This window comes from Marmota flaviventris, chromosome 11, assembly GCF_047511675.1.
Source record: "Marmota flaviventris isolate mMarFla1 chromosome 11, mMarFla1.hap1, whole genome shotgun sequence".
NCBI lineage: Eukaryota > Metazoa > Chordata > Mammalia > Rodentia > Sciuridae > Marmota > Marmota flaviventris.
The window spans coordinates 18,070,389-18,082,511 of record NC_092508.1 but is presented as its reverse complement, the minus strand read 5'-3'; the positions used below and the strand labels follow the sequence as shown (position 1 = coordinate 18,082,511).

General features: G+C 52.4%; 1 protein-coding gene across 1 annotated transcript; it reads right to left on the bottom strand.

The window, feature by feature from the left end:
- Positions 1–420: 420 nt before the first annotated feature.
- On the bottom strand, positions 421–6,436 carry Ihh (Indian hedgehog signaling molecule). Its single transcript, XM_027941956.2, has 3 exons — positions 6,125–6,436; positions 3,561–3,822; positions 421–1,899 (listed from the first exon to the last, which is right to left on the bottom strand). The coding sequence occupies exons 1-3, from the start codon at positions 6,434–6,436 to the stop codon at positions 1,241–1,243; spliced, it is 1,233 nt and encodes a 410-aa protein (XP_027797757.1). The 3' UTR covers positions 421–1,240.
- Between the last annotated feature and the right edge of the window lie 5,687 nt (positions 6,437–12,123).

The following is a 12,123-nucleotide window of genomic DNA, read 5'->3' as shown; positions in this document are numbered from 1 at the left end:
CCAAGAAGTTAGAATGGGCCACAAGATAAATGTGAATTCTACACTCCATTACCAACAGCAGAGTCAGAAAGCCAGGTTCCAAGAAGGACCGCAGCGCATACAAAATGACTTTGATCAGAGCGCAATGAAATAGATCTAGATGTGAAGTAACCGTGGATTAGATACCCCTGTTATTTCTCTGATCCAACCATGTTTAGGGCAAAATTTGGGGGTCAGTATGCAAAGGCCCTGCCCAGTGTGGAGCACAGCTTTCTGCTGAACTTTGCAGAGTTACTGGGCAAGAAAGAGCTTGCAGAGTGGGTGGGAGCTTTGGATGTCTGTTCTTGGAGGAGGAAAGCAAACCCCTAAACAGATCCATCTGTGACTCCAAACTCTGTGTATTGACTCTATTCAGCATCCTGGACTCCATGACTCTAACAACTTAAATAATTTTTATTACAAAAGAAAGAAAAGACCAAAACATCCCCCAAGTTCTCCTGTGGATTTCCCTCTCTTGCCAATAAATAAAATGGGGGAGACTTGACGGAAAGGGGGTGGGGTCATGGTTCAGCAGAAAAAGGAGCTTAGCCTGGGCAGGGTTAGCAAGGACATCCAGCCCCTCTCCCTGAGTCCCAGGTACTATGGTCACATTGGCCAGAACACAGAACTCTGCCCACTGACAGCAACAGTTTCAGGATTTGTCTGGAGGAGTGTGGCCAGTGGAAGGTCACGCCTCAGGATGGCCAGGATGGCTGCCCCACCCCTGTGGCCCTTTAGGTTCTGGGTAGCAATGAGTCCAACCAGCTCCCTGCTGGCTCCCAGGGAATCTAGCAGCATCAACTGAGGTGCAAGCCCGCCTATGGGCAGAATCTTTTCATACTGTGGTCTATTACCAACAATGAAGTTGGAAACCAGGCTGGAGAAAGACTGGAGTAAGCATCCAAAGACAGATGGAATGGTCCTCTGATGGAGAGAGGCAGGGTGTGAAAAATCATAGTGAGAGCTGGCTGGGTGTCAAGGTCTCTAGGGTAGAGGGCTAGCCCACTGCACCTTGCCAGCTCAGCATTCAGCTCTATCACTACATTGGGGGACTTTGGCGGACATTAGCATTGCCCAGTCAAGTCTCAATGGTGTGTCTCCTGTGGAGGAAATAGCAGGGACTAGTCCTCCAGCTTAGGTCCCTTCCAGAGCCACAGCCCTCCTGGCAGGAAGACCTTTGGGTCCAGCATGGCAGTTCCTGGAAGGCAGTGGTGGGGGTTTTTCAGCTCCCTGCTCCAGACACACCCAGTGGGTGGAAACTACCCTCTTCTAGCAAGAGACGCCCCAAGCGGTAAAGCAGCTGAGGGTACCAGTGCACGCCCTCGCCTGAGGTCCAGCTGCCCCATGCCAAGCTGGGAAACAGTCGCAGGGGCCAGAAGGCCAATTGAGCCAGACGGTGGTCAGCCACAGCTGCAAAGCAGGAAGCTACCACATCCTCTACCACCAGTGTCCCGTGCCTTGTGAGTGGAGCATAGGCCCCGAGGGCCACATGTGTGGAGACAGCTGCCACCCGGGCAGGCTGAAGGCCAGGGACCCCCGCTACCAGCACGTACTGGCCAGGTTGCACGTGGCTGGCAAATGTGGCCCGAAACCGGGCTACTGGTTCTGTGTGGTTGTCAGCAGTGAAGAGCAGGTGGGCGGGAGTGAGTGCCAGGCGACGTGGGGGGTCCTGGGTCTCGATGACCTGGAAAGCCCTCAGCCTGTTTGGCTCACGGTCCAGGAAAATGAGCACGTCGCTGAAGGTGGGGTTCCCATCCTCCCCCATAGCCAGCACCCGGTCTCCTGGCTTCACAGCTGACAGGGCCACACGTGCCCCACTCTCTAGGCGCACTTGGGCTCCAGCAGGAAAGCAGCCACCTGTCTTGGCTGCCGCCGAGTGCTCTGTGGGAAGAAGGGACATGGAGGTGTTACTGCAGGGGAACTTGGACTCCTATGCATAGCATCCCTCCCCTAGCCACCCTAGCCCAGTCAGAGCTCCTCTTGTTCCCAGGGAGCCCCCATCTGTATCCCAACCCCTGCAGGTAAGAGCCTACCCCCAACCCACAATGTGATCTTCAGACCCCCTTCTCCCCAGCCTTTGCCAATGAGAGGAGCATACTGGGGCTCCAAGATCCAATGGGTGAGGAAAAGGGCCCTCCCAAAGCCCAGGTGATATCGTCCATATTGGCAGCTTGCCAATGCTGTGAAGGAGTCAGAGAACAGAGGTCAGCTGAGCCAGGCATTGGTCATTTGTGACTTGACCCTAGGAAAGCTGTAGCCTCATAGAGAAGGAAAGTCACTTAGCTCCTCTGAGGTCTAGATATCCTGTTAATTCTCACCCCTTGCTCAGATACTTTCAAAAAATTGCCCCCCCTGTGACAGAGTTGGTTCTTTGAGTCTATGGAAGGGAGAGGAGGGCCACCCATAGGGCAAACACAGACTCCTGGGGCAGCCTCTTAGTAAATGGTCAGGGATGGTCATGGGCAAGAACAAAATCACCACCGTTAGTTCATGTACAGGGTGCTTGTAAGGGCATAGGACTTAGCAACATCAGCAGGTGGGATGAAGAATAGTATCTGGGGGTCAGGAGTAATGATGGAAGTGGCCACTTGGGGAGCTGACCCTGGGCCAGTGTTTGCAGGTGAAGGTGGATATGACTTGAAGTAGACACAGGTGGTCGGGGAGGTGCAGAGCAGAAGAGTCAGGCCGTGGCTGGGGTCAGGGTGAGATCACTGCTGTGAGCCTCAGTAGGGTCAGGAATACTAAAAAAGCAGGCTCCATCTGTGTGCCGGGTCTGTGAGTGCAATTACTACATTGTGCTGGTGTGGAGGGCGGAGCCTGCAGCCAGGGGGTGCAGGCTGGGACTCACACAGGAGCCATGTGAAGCATCCATGACTGGGTTCAATGTAGGTAACAGGGACGCTGGTGAGACTCTGGTGAGGGAGAGGGCAAGGCTCCAATGCATGCCAATTTTGATCAACAAGGCGGCCAATCTGGGAAAATCCACTTTATTGAGTCTACTTTGTTTATTTTGGCACTCACAGCTGGCTTTGCCCCAAAATGTCCAGCTTCGGGGCTCTGGGAGAGAGGTTGGGGATGCCTGCACCCTCCACCCTGGGAGGCCTGACCTGTAGCTGGGTGGTGGGTTCTGAACCTTAGGGCTTCTGGTCAGGCATACTTAATGTTTGGGCCCTTTCTGACCCCAAGCCCCACCACTTCTCCTGCACCGAGGGGGCACATGCCAGCCTGGCTTCCTCCATCTGTCCAGTTTGCTCTGTCTTGTACGTCCTGTGGTAGGCTCTGGACTGTGGACCAGCAGGTCAGCACCCAGCAACACTGGGACAGGCCCTGTCAACCTAGGCTTCTGCCATGACACTACCAGGCATACAAGGGACAGGCAGTCATGAGCAGCTGCAGGGAACGCCGCCGACGTCCTCTTCCCCCAGTTCCCAGCCTCCATCCCCTGGTGGGCATCTTCACCTTCTTGGCCCCAGAGGGTACTGTGCTGTCTGCCCATGCCCTGCGGCCCCGGCCCCGGGTCCAGCCCCCCGGCATTGGCTCACCCGACTTGACAGAGCAATGCACGTGAGCCTTGGATTCGTAATACACCCAGTCGAAGCCAGCCTCCACTGCCAAGCGTGCCAACAGTCCGTACTTATTGCGGTCACGATCTGAGGTGGTTATGTCCACTGCACGGCCCTCGTAGTGCAAGGACTCCTCTGAGTGGTGGCCATCCTCATCCCAGCCTTCAGTCACACGCAGCTTTACACCCGGCCACTGGTTCATAACAGAGATGGCTAGTGAGTTCAGGCGGTCCTTGCAGCGCTGAGAGAGGAAGGCAGAGGAGTTAGCTGGAGGAGCAGGAGGTGGCCAACCTTGTCCCATACTCTCCTACTACACCCGGAGTTGGAAAAGCCAGAAAGATGTCTGTCCTCCTTAGGAAGAGACGGTCCTAAAGTGCTCCCTCCCAGTCTAGCATCCAGGTGCCCCCAGGGAACTGAGACACATTGTGGTACCACAAATATGGGGGATGCAGGATGTATGTGCCTTCAAGGTGCCCTTCTCTGTTAGGTGGAGCTACCCTTCCCTCCAGTATTGTCTCTCCCCTGTTCTGGGTTTGGTCCCTAGAGGTGCCAGAGGAAGAAGTACTAGTGGAGTCTACTGCCTGAGGCTGGCCTGCTAGGCATGCAAAGCCTGAGGTGCCCAGTAGGTGTCACCGCAGCCTCAGGGCTGAGGTCTTGGGATGATTAGCCTGGAGGAACAGCAGGTGCAGAGCGCCCGGTGGGCATAGGGCAGGGGATGTGTTGAAGGGGAATCCCAAGCTTGCCTGGATCCCTCCAGTACCACTGAGCAGTCCTGCTGGGACCCTCTTAAGATTTCAAGCCCACCAGCACCCTCCAAAAAGACAGAGGGGCAGAGAACTAGCAGCTGGTGGGCTAGTGCCCCCCCTGGCCTGATAGGGGGCAATAGGGACTGTCTCGCTCTGCAAGCATCGAGTGAGGTTGACTCCTCTGCATCTTCCCATTGGTACACTGCTTCTGTTTGGAAAAGGGACCCCAAAAAACTGAGCCATTGCTCTCAAGGATCTGGCTCCATATCTTCAGGATCCTCCTCAAATGGGGTGAAGCCCCGCTGAGGAAAGACCAGGAGAAAACTTCCACTGTTGCTACCTCCCTGTTAGGGTCCTTAGAGCAAAAGGGACCATGCAGCTGACTGAGGGAAGAGGGCAAAGGAGCCCAGGCCTCCACCTGTAGGGAAAAGGGCCTTCCAACAGGCCTTGAATCAGAGTTGTGAGGCCCCCACCAAGTGTGGGCCACTCATGCCTCAACCTATCCCCACTCCAGGGGCCCCATAGACCCTTGGACTTGGCCTCCCAGGAGCCAACGGCTACAAACCAAAGTCAGACCCAGCCTTCCCGGCAGGCAGCCTGGCTTGGGACGCTCACTGCTCAAAGAGGTAGCTTTAAGTGTTCCCTTCCTGGCCCATGCCGCCTGGCTTTTAGCCCCCCACCTATGTCCACCCGAGGACACAGCTCCCAGCCTCTCTTTCCCCCAGTCCCCCCTCCCTCGGGTGCAGAGCCTGGGCTCTCGCTGTCAATGATTGCCCAGCCTGTGGCCCGGATCCTTATCTGCATTCCTCGGCGCCCGGCCCGTCCCGGCCACCAGCCAACCTTCGGCCCCGACATCGGCCGACCGGCCCCGGCGCCAGGGTGCATGCTGAAAGCCGTGCTTTAGCTGCTTTCCCTAAAGGATTTAGAAAGCCAGTGCCTGCTAGCGGAGGAAGATCCCGGGACCCTAGAGGAGGTCTCTCCCTTGGCCTCACCCTGCTGCAGGGAAGGGAAGTTTGCACCCCTGCACTGGGTTGGAGCGTGGATCCTGTTCCGAGGACGCTGAGACTTCAGTCATTTCTGTTCCCCGTCTCCCTCGGCATCCCTGCTCCTCTCTTCCATCTCCGCCAATTCTCGTTCCCGCCACCAAGCCCAGGGATTCCCCAAGTTCGGTCCAAGAGCCCAAAGGCCCTGGCACCCCACCCTTTAAGCGCAGCAGCGCCGCTCAGCTATCGGGACAAACACGTGGGGCGCAGCGGGCTCCCTATCCCACCTCCGCCTCCCTACTCAGCTCTTCCCTGCTGTTCCTCAACCCCAGACCCAGCCGGAATAGTGCTCCAGGAGGGGGCAGCGCAGCGAACTAAGAGCACGCGGGGAGGAAAGGCCAGGGGGCCCCTAGCGCCCGGAGCTTCTTCGCCTCAGGGGTACCAAATGGCTTCGAAATGAAAAGGGCGCCGCCGTGAGGAATGTTAGGCCGGGAGGAACTGCGTGGGCCCGGGAGGCAGCAGGGTCGAGGTACTTCCAGGTGCGGCGTCTAGCCTGAGCTGCCAGCGCTCTCGGGCAGAGGGGCCGCCGCCAACCTGCCGGGGAATCTCTTCGCATAGACTCCGCGCGGCTCGAGGATGCCGACACTCCTGCCGGGACCCTGGCCGGCCGGTCTTAGGCAGAAAGCAGACGGGCTTGGTGAGAGGGGCAGGTGCCAGGGGGCGTGCCAGGCAGTCGAGAAAAGGTGCCAGGGGGCGGGTAGACCGGGCAGGTGGCTGAGTTCCGCGGCGCGCTAGGAGGGCGGATCGCGCTCACCTGGGTCATGAGGCGGTCGGCACCCGTGTTCTCCTCGTCCTTAAAGATGATGTCGGGATTGTAGTTGGGGGTGAGTTCCTTGAAGCGCTCCGAGCTGCGTGCGATCTTGCCTTCGTAGCGCCCGCTGGCGCCCAGGGTCTTCTCTGGCACGTTGGGGCTGAACTGCTTGTAAGCCAGCGGCACGAGTTTGCGCGGCGGTCGCCGGCGACTGCCCACCACCCGGCCCGGCCCGCAGCCCCGCGCCGCCGGCACCACCAGCAGCAGCAGGAGCAGGCAGAACCGCAGGCAGGGCCGGAGCCGGGCGGGAGACATGGCCGAGGAGCCCGGTAGAGCAGCGGGCAAGGGAGCCTTGTGGGTTGATGGGGTGGGCGGGTCGGCGGGAGTGCTGTGGGGGCTCAGGCGACCAGGTGGCTCCTGGGGGCTCCAGGCGGGGGCGCCATGGGCGGCGTGGCACGGCTCAAGGCCCGCGGGACTCAGGTGCGGGGCGGGGGCCCAGGGCCCTGGCTGGTGGCGGCGCGCTGTCCCCCTCGGCGCCTCGACTCTGAGCTGCCCAGCTCGCCGGCCGCCAATAAATAGGCCGGCCCGTTTGTTTTGGCAACGCGGCGGCGGCGGGGGGCGGCGGGCGGCGGGGCTGCGGGCCGCCGGGCTGGGCTGGGCTGGCCGGGCCGGCGGGGCTGAAGGGACCCGCGGTTAGCACCCCGGCCCGGTGGTCAGGCGGCTCGGGCGGAGAGGGAGCTGCTGCCGTCTGCGGCGCAGCCCCGGGCCGAATGAGAGGGGAAATGGAAGAGATCCGGGCTCGGGCCCCGTGCAGACCGCACCCTACCCATGTCCCTGCCTCCTGCGCTCTCGACAGCGAACCTGTAGCAAGGGCAGCACAGCCTCCTCCCCCTCGGGCGGGCGGCCCCGACACTAGCCAGCCCTCGTCCCGCGCGCTTCTCGGCAGCGCGTCAGCCTGCCTGCTGCCCTCTGCGCCCCCTGCACTGCCTGCGTTTGCCCTCCCCGCCCGGACGCGCCCCACCCCGCCCTGGCCTCGCCTCCCGGCTCCTCGCGGCTCCGGGGTGCCCCGCCAGGCGCAAACCTCCCGGACAGGAGGTGCCACCCCCACAGAGACCGCAACCCACGGCGCGGCCGGACGCGAGGGGCGGGGGTCACTGGCCGAACCGCACAGCCGCCTACGGTGTCCCCTGCGGGAAAGCAAACCTAAAAGGCAGGAGGCTGCTCATAACCTGGTGCCCCACCCTGGCCCAAGCGGCGCGCCCTCTCAGCTTAGTGGAGCTGGGTTCTGTATCAACCCAAGGAACATCCCACGGCCTGCCGGTGTGAAACTGGGAGTGGGCAGTTCAGCCTTTTGAAGAGGCAAATAGGGGCTTCTGAGTTGGAAACACTGAAAAAAAAAAAAAACACTGTTAAAACAAGCAAGACGAAGTTGCAGATAGGCCGACACCAAGAGCAGAGCAGCTAAAATGAGGACATCCACAAAACAATGAGCCCAACTGCCCAGAGACGCAGCGAGCCACCTCTCAGGAAGAGCAGCTTGTTAAGAATGCCAAAAGGATCCAAAGTTCCTACAAGTACTCTTGGCTCTACTTTAGAAATGAAAAAGGACAGAATATGTAGAGGAAGCTAGAAAAGTGATCATGGGTTATGTATTTTAATAGGACATTCAGGAAAATGTAATGAATTAGGATTTATTCTGCCCAAACAAGAAAGGTAAGTGTTAAAAAACAAAAAACCCATTGCCATCACAATATTAAACTATATGATTTTTTTGCAATTCAATAAAGAGAAATAAAAGGGTAAGAAATAAAATGATTTAAAAACTCTTATTCCAATATTAATACATTTATTGGTACTTGTGTGTCTGAGATACAGGAGCTATTAGATATTATTATACTGCATTCATCTTGCAAATCTAATTTAAACTCACAACAAGCAGATGAGCTATTGCTATCCTTATTTTACAAATAGGGATATCTAAGTTAAGAGAAGATAAGCAACTTACCCATGGCTCAGGAGCAGAGGTTCCACCCCATGTGGATGCAGGGGCCAGCCCTCACCTAGGCAGACATTGATCCCTTTCTCTGTGCAGGTCTCACACATCCAGCACACCTGGGTTGTAGTAGGAAACAGCTTTTCATAGATTCATTCACATTTTCTGGATCAGTTTTGTGAACACAAATTCAGGATTGGAAGGGATTCAAGAGGGCTTAATCCAAGCACTTGATATTACAGAAAGGAAACTGAGGCCCACAGAAGGAAATTTTGGATGATTCCACCAGGAGTGGAATGGTGCCTGTGAATTGAAAACGAAATGGATTACCTCCTTTTCTCCCCTTTGTTGGCACCCCCCACCCCGCCCCAGCGGTGCCATGCTCTTTAGCACTCAGATTCTGTTTCCTAGTCACAGAATGAATGTTGCCTCTTGCCCTTGAAAGTTTTCCAAAGGCTTTAACTTGCATTTTCCAGGGTTCAAGAACCATTCATGCAATATCTTCATCTTTTCCTACGCTCTCCACACCTCTCAGGTTTCTGGGGTAGAGTACTCAGCAGGTCAGTACCTCCTAACCAAAAGGGGCTCTGTTTTTATGAAGCTCCAAAAACAAGCCTCCCTCAGAAGAAACCCCCCCCCTTTACCTATTGCAATGTTTAATAATAATCTAGAGACATTTTGCCTTAAATACATTTGTCTTCCCCGCTCCCTCTCCAATGCAAAATGAACTCTTTTCCTCTTTTTCATGCCTTAGCAATCAAGGCTATTTTCCTGCTTAGTATCCCATATGCATGGTCTTGAAGTTCACTTTCAATCTGCTGTTCTCCAAGTGAAAGACCATTTCTTTAAGATTATCTCAGAGGTTCTAATTTATGATTATTTATTTACAAGCTTTTCCATTTGTCCTCTCTTAAATTGTGATTCTTATCCAGTTGAACACAAATCTGTAAAGATCTGATCAGACAAATGAAATTATTCAGTGGCTACAGCTGGGTGCCAAGAGTGCATCTGCAGCAGCACCGCCTCCTTGGCAGAGATTGGGACTTGCTAAGATCAGACCCTCCTCACTCAGGCCTATCACTAAGAAGCAGTGATGGGGTGTGTACTGGAAATGAAATGAAAAAGGAAAAATATGTAGAGGCAGCTAGATATTCTATACTACATTCTATACTATATAGAAAAGCTATACTCTTTTTTTCTCAGGACACAATTTGTGTTTCAAGATCTGAATCTCAAAAGTAGATTAGTTCAGTCTCTTCTGGTGGAGGAGTAACATGATTGGAAGTATCATGATTTCTATAGCAGTGACCACAAGCACTTTTAATCCAAATAAGGACTAAAGAATCCGGGTCATTGCTTGTATGCCTATGTTCTTAGGTTCAGTAGATGTGGGGTGGCTGTTGAACTGGGCCAGTGCCTTAGACTTTTCAAACAAAGCCTGACTCCTTCTGATCATGCCAGGCTCTGCCAGCAGTAGACCTGGAGAACTAAGGTGACCATTCTGGAGGCATCAACAGTCTGGGACAGCTCCTGACCTAATTGTCATGAGTGAGCAGAGAAGACAGAGCCTCATCAGCCTCATCAGAGCCTCATGTCTGAGTCCTGTACCTATTGGTAAAAATCACTTTCTTCTCTCACCTTTAGATCTCTTCTACCCCTCAGGCATCTCTATTTTGAAAAGAACAAAGAAAAATCTGTTGCTTTGGACAATACAATTAATCTTTGTCTAAAAGCCAAAGTTAGAAAAATAGGCTGTTAAAGGAGGAACATATATTATAGGGTCTGATAATTTAAACATCTGCATAGTAGAGTCTAAGGTGTTATTTTATTATAATTATTTTTGGGGGGATACCAGGAGTTGAACTCTGGGGCACTCAACCATTGAGCCACATCCCCAGTCCTATTTTGTATTTTATTTAGAGAAAGGGTCTCACTGAATTGCTTAGTGCCTTGCCATTGCTGAGACTGGCTTTGAACTCACAATCCTCCTGTCTCAGCCTCCTGGGCGGCTGGGATTACAGGTGTGCACCATCACCCCTGGCTGTACCATGTTATTATTTTTAGTCAGTACAAATTTAACATTACAGTACAAACTTAGAGTACTTGTACTATATAAGTGATATACTCAGATACATTTAAGTGTGTATAAAATATATATAATACATAATATTCACACACACACACACAAACACACACGTGCTACATAGATCTATACTTCCATAGCCAACTAGTCTTTTTCTCCTAATCCTGCCTCTTGACCAGATCAATCCAGCCTAAACCAAAGGGTGCTGCACCATAACTGGACAAGTTTCAGGAATGCAGTTAGTCAAATGTCCCCGAGTGACACAGTGTATGGCAGCCTTGATGCAATAGAAAGAACACTAGAGCTGGAGGTAGCAGATTCATGCCTGAACACTATCTTTGCTACCTTTTATCTGTGTGACCTTAGGCAAGGTATACAAACCTTCTGAGTCTCAGTTTTCTCATCTATGATAACATTTATCTCATAGGGATGTTGACAGTGTTTAAAAATACAAGCTGTCAAGTCCAAATGTTGTATATAAATTTCTTTTATCCTCTGTTGGATTCATTAGGGGTGGTGGCAGTCCTCTGATTCCTATACCTGTCTGGAGGGTATAGGGTGCACAGGTATGTGTGTGCCCTCAGGCAGCACTGGAGATCAGGAGGTTCTACATCTTTCTGTAAGGAGTCTCTACCTTGCTACAGTAGCATAATGGGCACACAGAAAAAGAGAATGCCAACAGCAAAATAGAAGATTTTGTTGTTGTCCTCAAAGAATTTATTATTTAACCTAACAAATATATCATTAAAATAAAGGCAATTACAAAGCCACAAATGCCACTCTAAATGAGTACAGAGTGTGTTAGAAATTAGATAGGTTAACAGATTAGGTGAATTTATTCTGGGAGAATATGGAATTAAGAAACAATTAGCCCAGAGTTAGAAACTTCTTGGATGATATCAGTTTTGAAGGAGGGGGAAAAATGGCTGCAAAAAATGAAAAGGAAACTGAGGGAGAGGGTGTGGGACAAGCCAAGATGAGGAGGCAATGGGGATGAGGGGCTCTAATACCGTCCCACAAACCTTCACAAAAGCCTTCAAAAGTTGATGCCATTATCTCAGTTTTACAAATGAAGAAATGGAGGCTCAGAGCTTGCACATGAGGGAGGAGGAGCTGGAATCCAGGCCAGTGTGACCGTACAATGGCACAGTTTCTCGGTGAATGACTCCTAGTGCAAGAATGCTGGGTTGCTGACCTGTGTTTGAGTCAATCATTTTCTCTTCAAAATCTAGGAAATTGTTTTTGTCTTCAAGAGTTGTTACCTTCTTAGGCTTTTAAGCCTTCATGCTCTGACTGACCACTTCTCCACCTGGTTGGGATCACTGAACTACTGTTGACTTTTGGAAGAGGTTGGTAATTCCACCAAATTTGGCCCATATAGAAGCATGCTTATCTTTCAAGTCTCAGATCTGTCCAGAATACATTTAGAGGTCCAATTAGAGCTACTCAAAAGTAACAATGCTTTGAAAGCTAGCTATTGATCAGAAATGGGAATGTTGAGTTACCTTTGTCCAAACAATAAGCTCATTACAAGGCACTTCAGAGAGGCTCAGGCATTAAAGACCTTGCTTTGATGACTTTGAAAAGGTAGGAAAAGGCAACAAAATTAGTTACAAAAAGAGCATTTGCCCCTCCTGTAAGAGACCAAAGATGGTGGGAAACTCTTACCTTGTAGGCGGATAGTTGCATACGGAAAGACATGTACAGAATTGTATTTTTATGCATTATAACATGTTTACTAAATAATGAGCTTCATTTCTTCCCTAGTACCTCTATTTGAAAAGAAAGTATTTGCTTAGCAGAAAATCTTGGAAACTATTAGTTTAGTGAATTTTCAATAAGGCAAGAGGCTACTATTCTTTTAATAGCCAAATGCCTGACAACATTCTTTGACTGAATTTGTTCTAATCCACTGAGACTCTCACC

Excerpts from the sequence above, each read along its gene's own strand:
- Ihh (XM_027941956.2), bottom strand. The coding sequence starts at position 6,436 with ATGTCTCCCGCCCGGCTCCGGCCCTGCCTGCGGTTCTGCCTGCTCCTG. Across the intron at positions 3,823-6,124 it reads CCGACCGCCTCATGACCCAG|CGCTGCAAGGACCGCCTGAA; the intron begins GTGAGCGCGATC and ends TTCCTCTCTCAG. Across the intron at positions 1,900-3,560 it reads GCATTGCTCTGTCAAGTCGG|AGCACTCGGCGGCAGCCAAG; the intron begins GTGAGCCAATGC and ends TTCTTCCCACAG.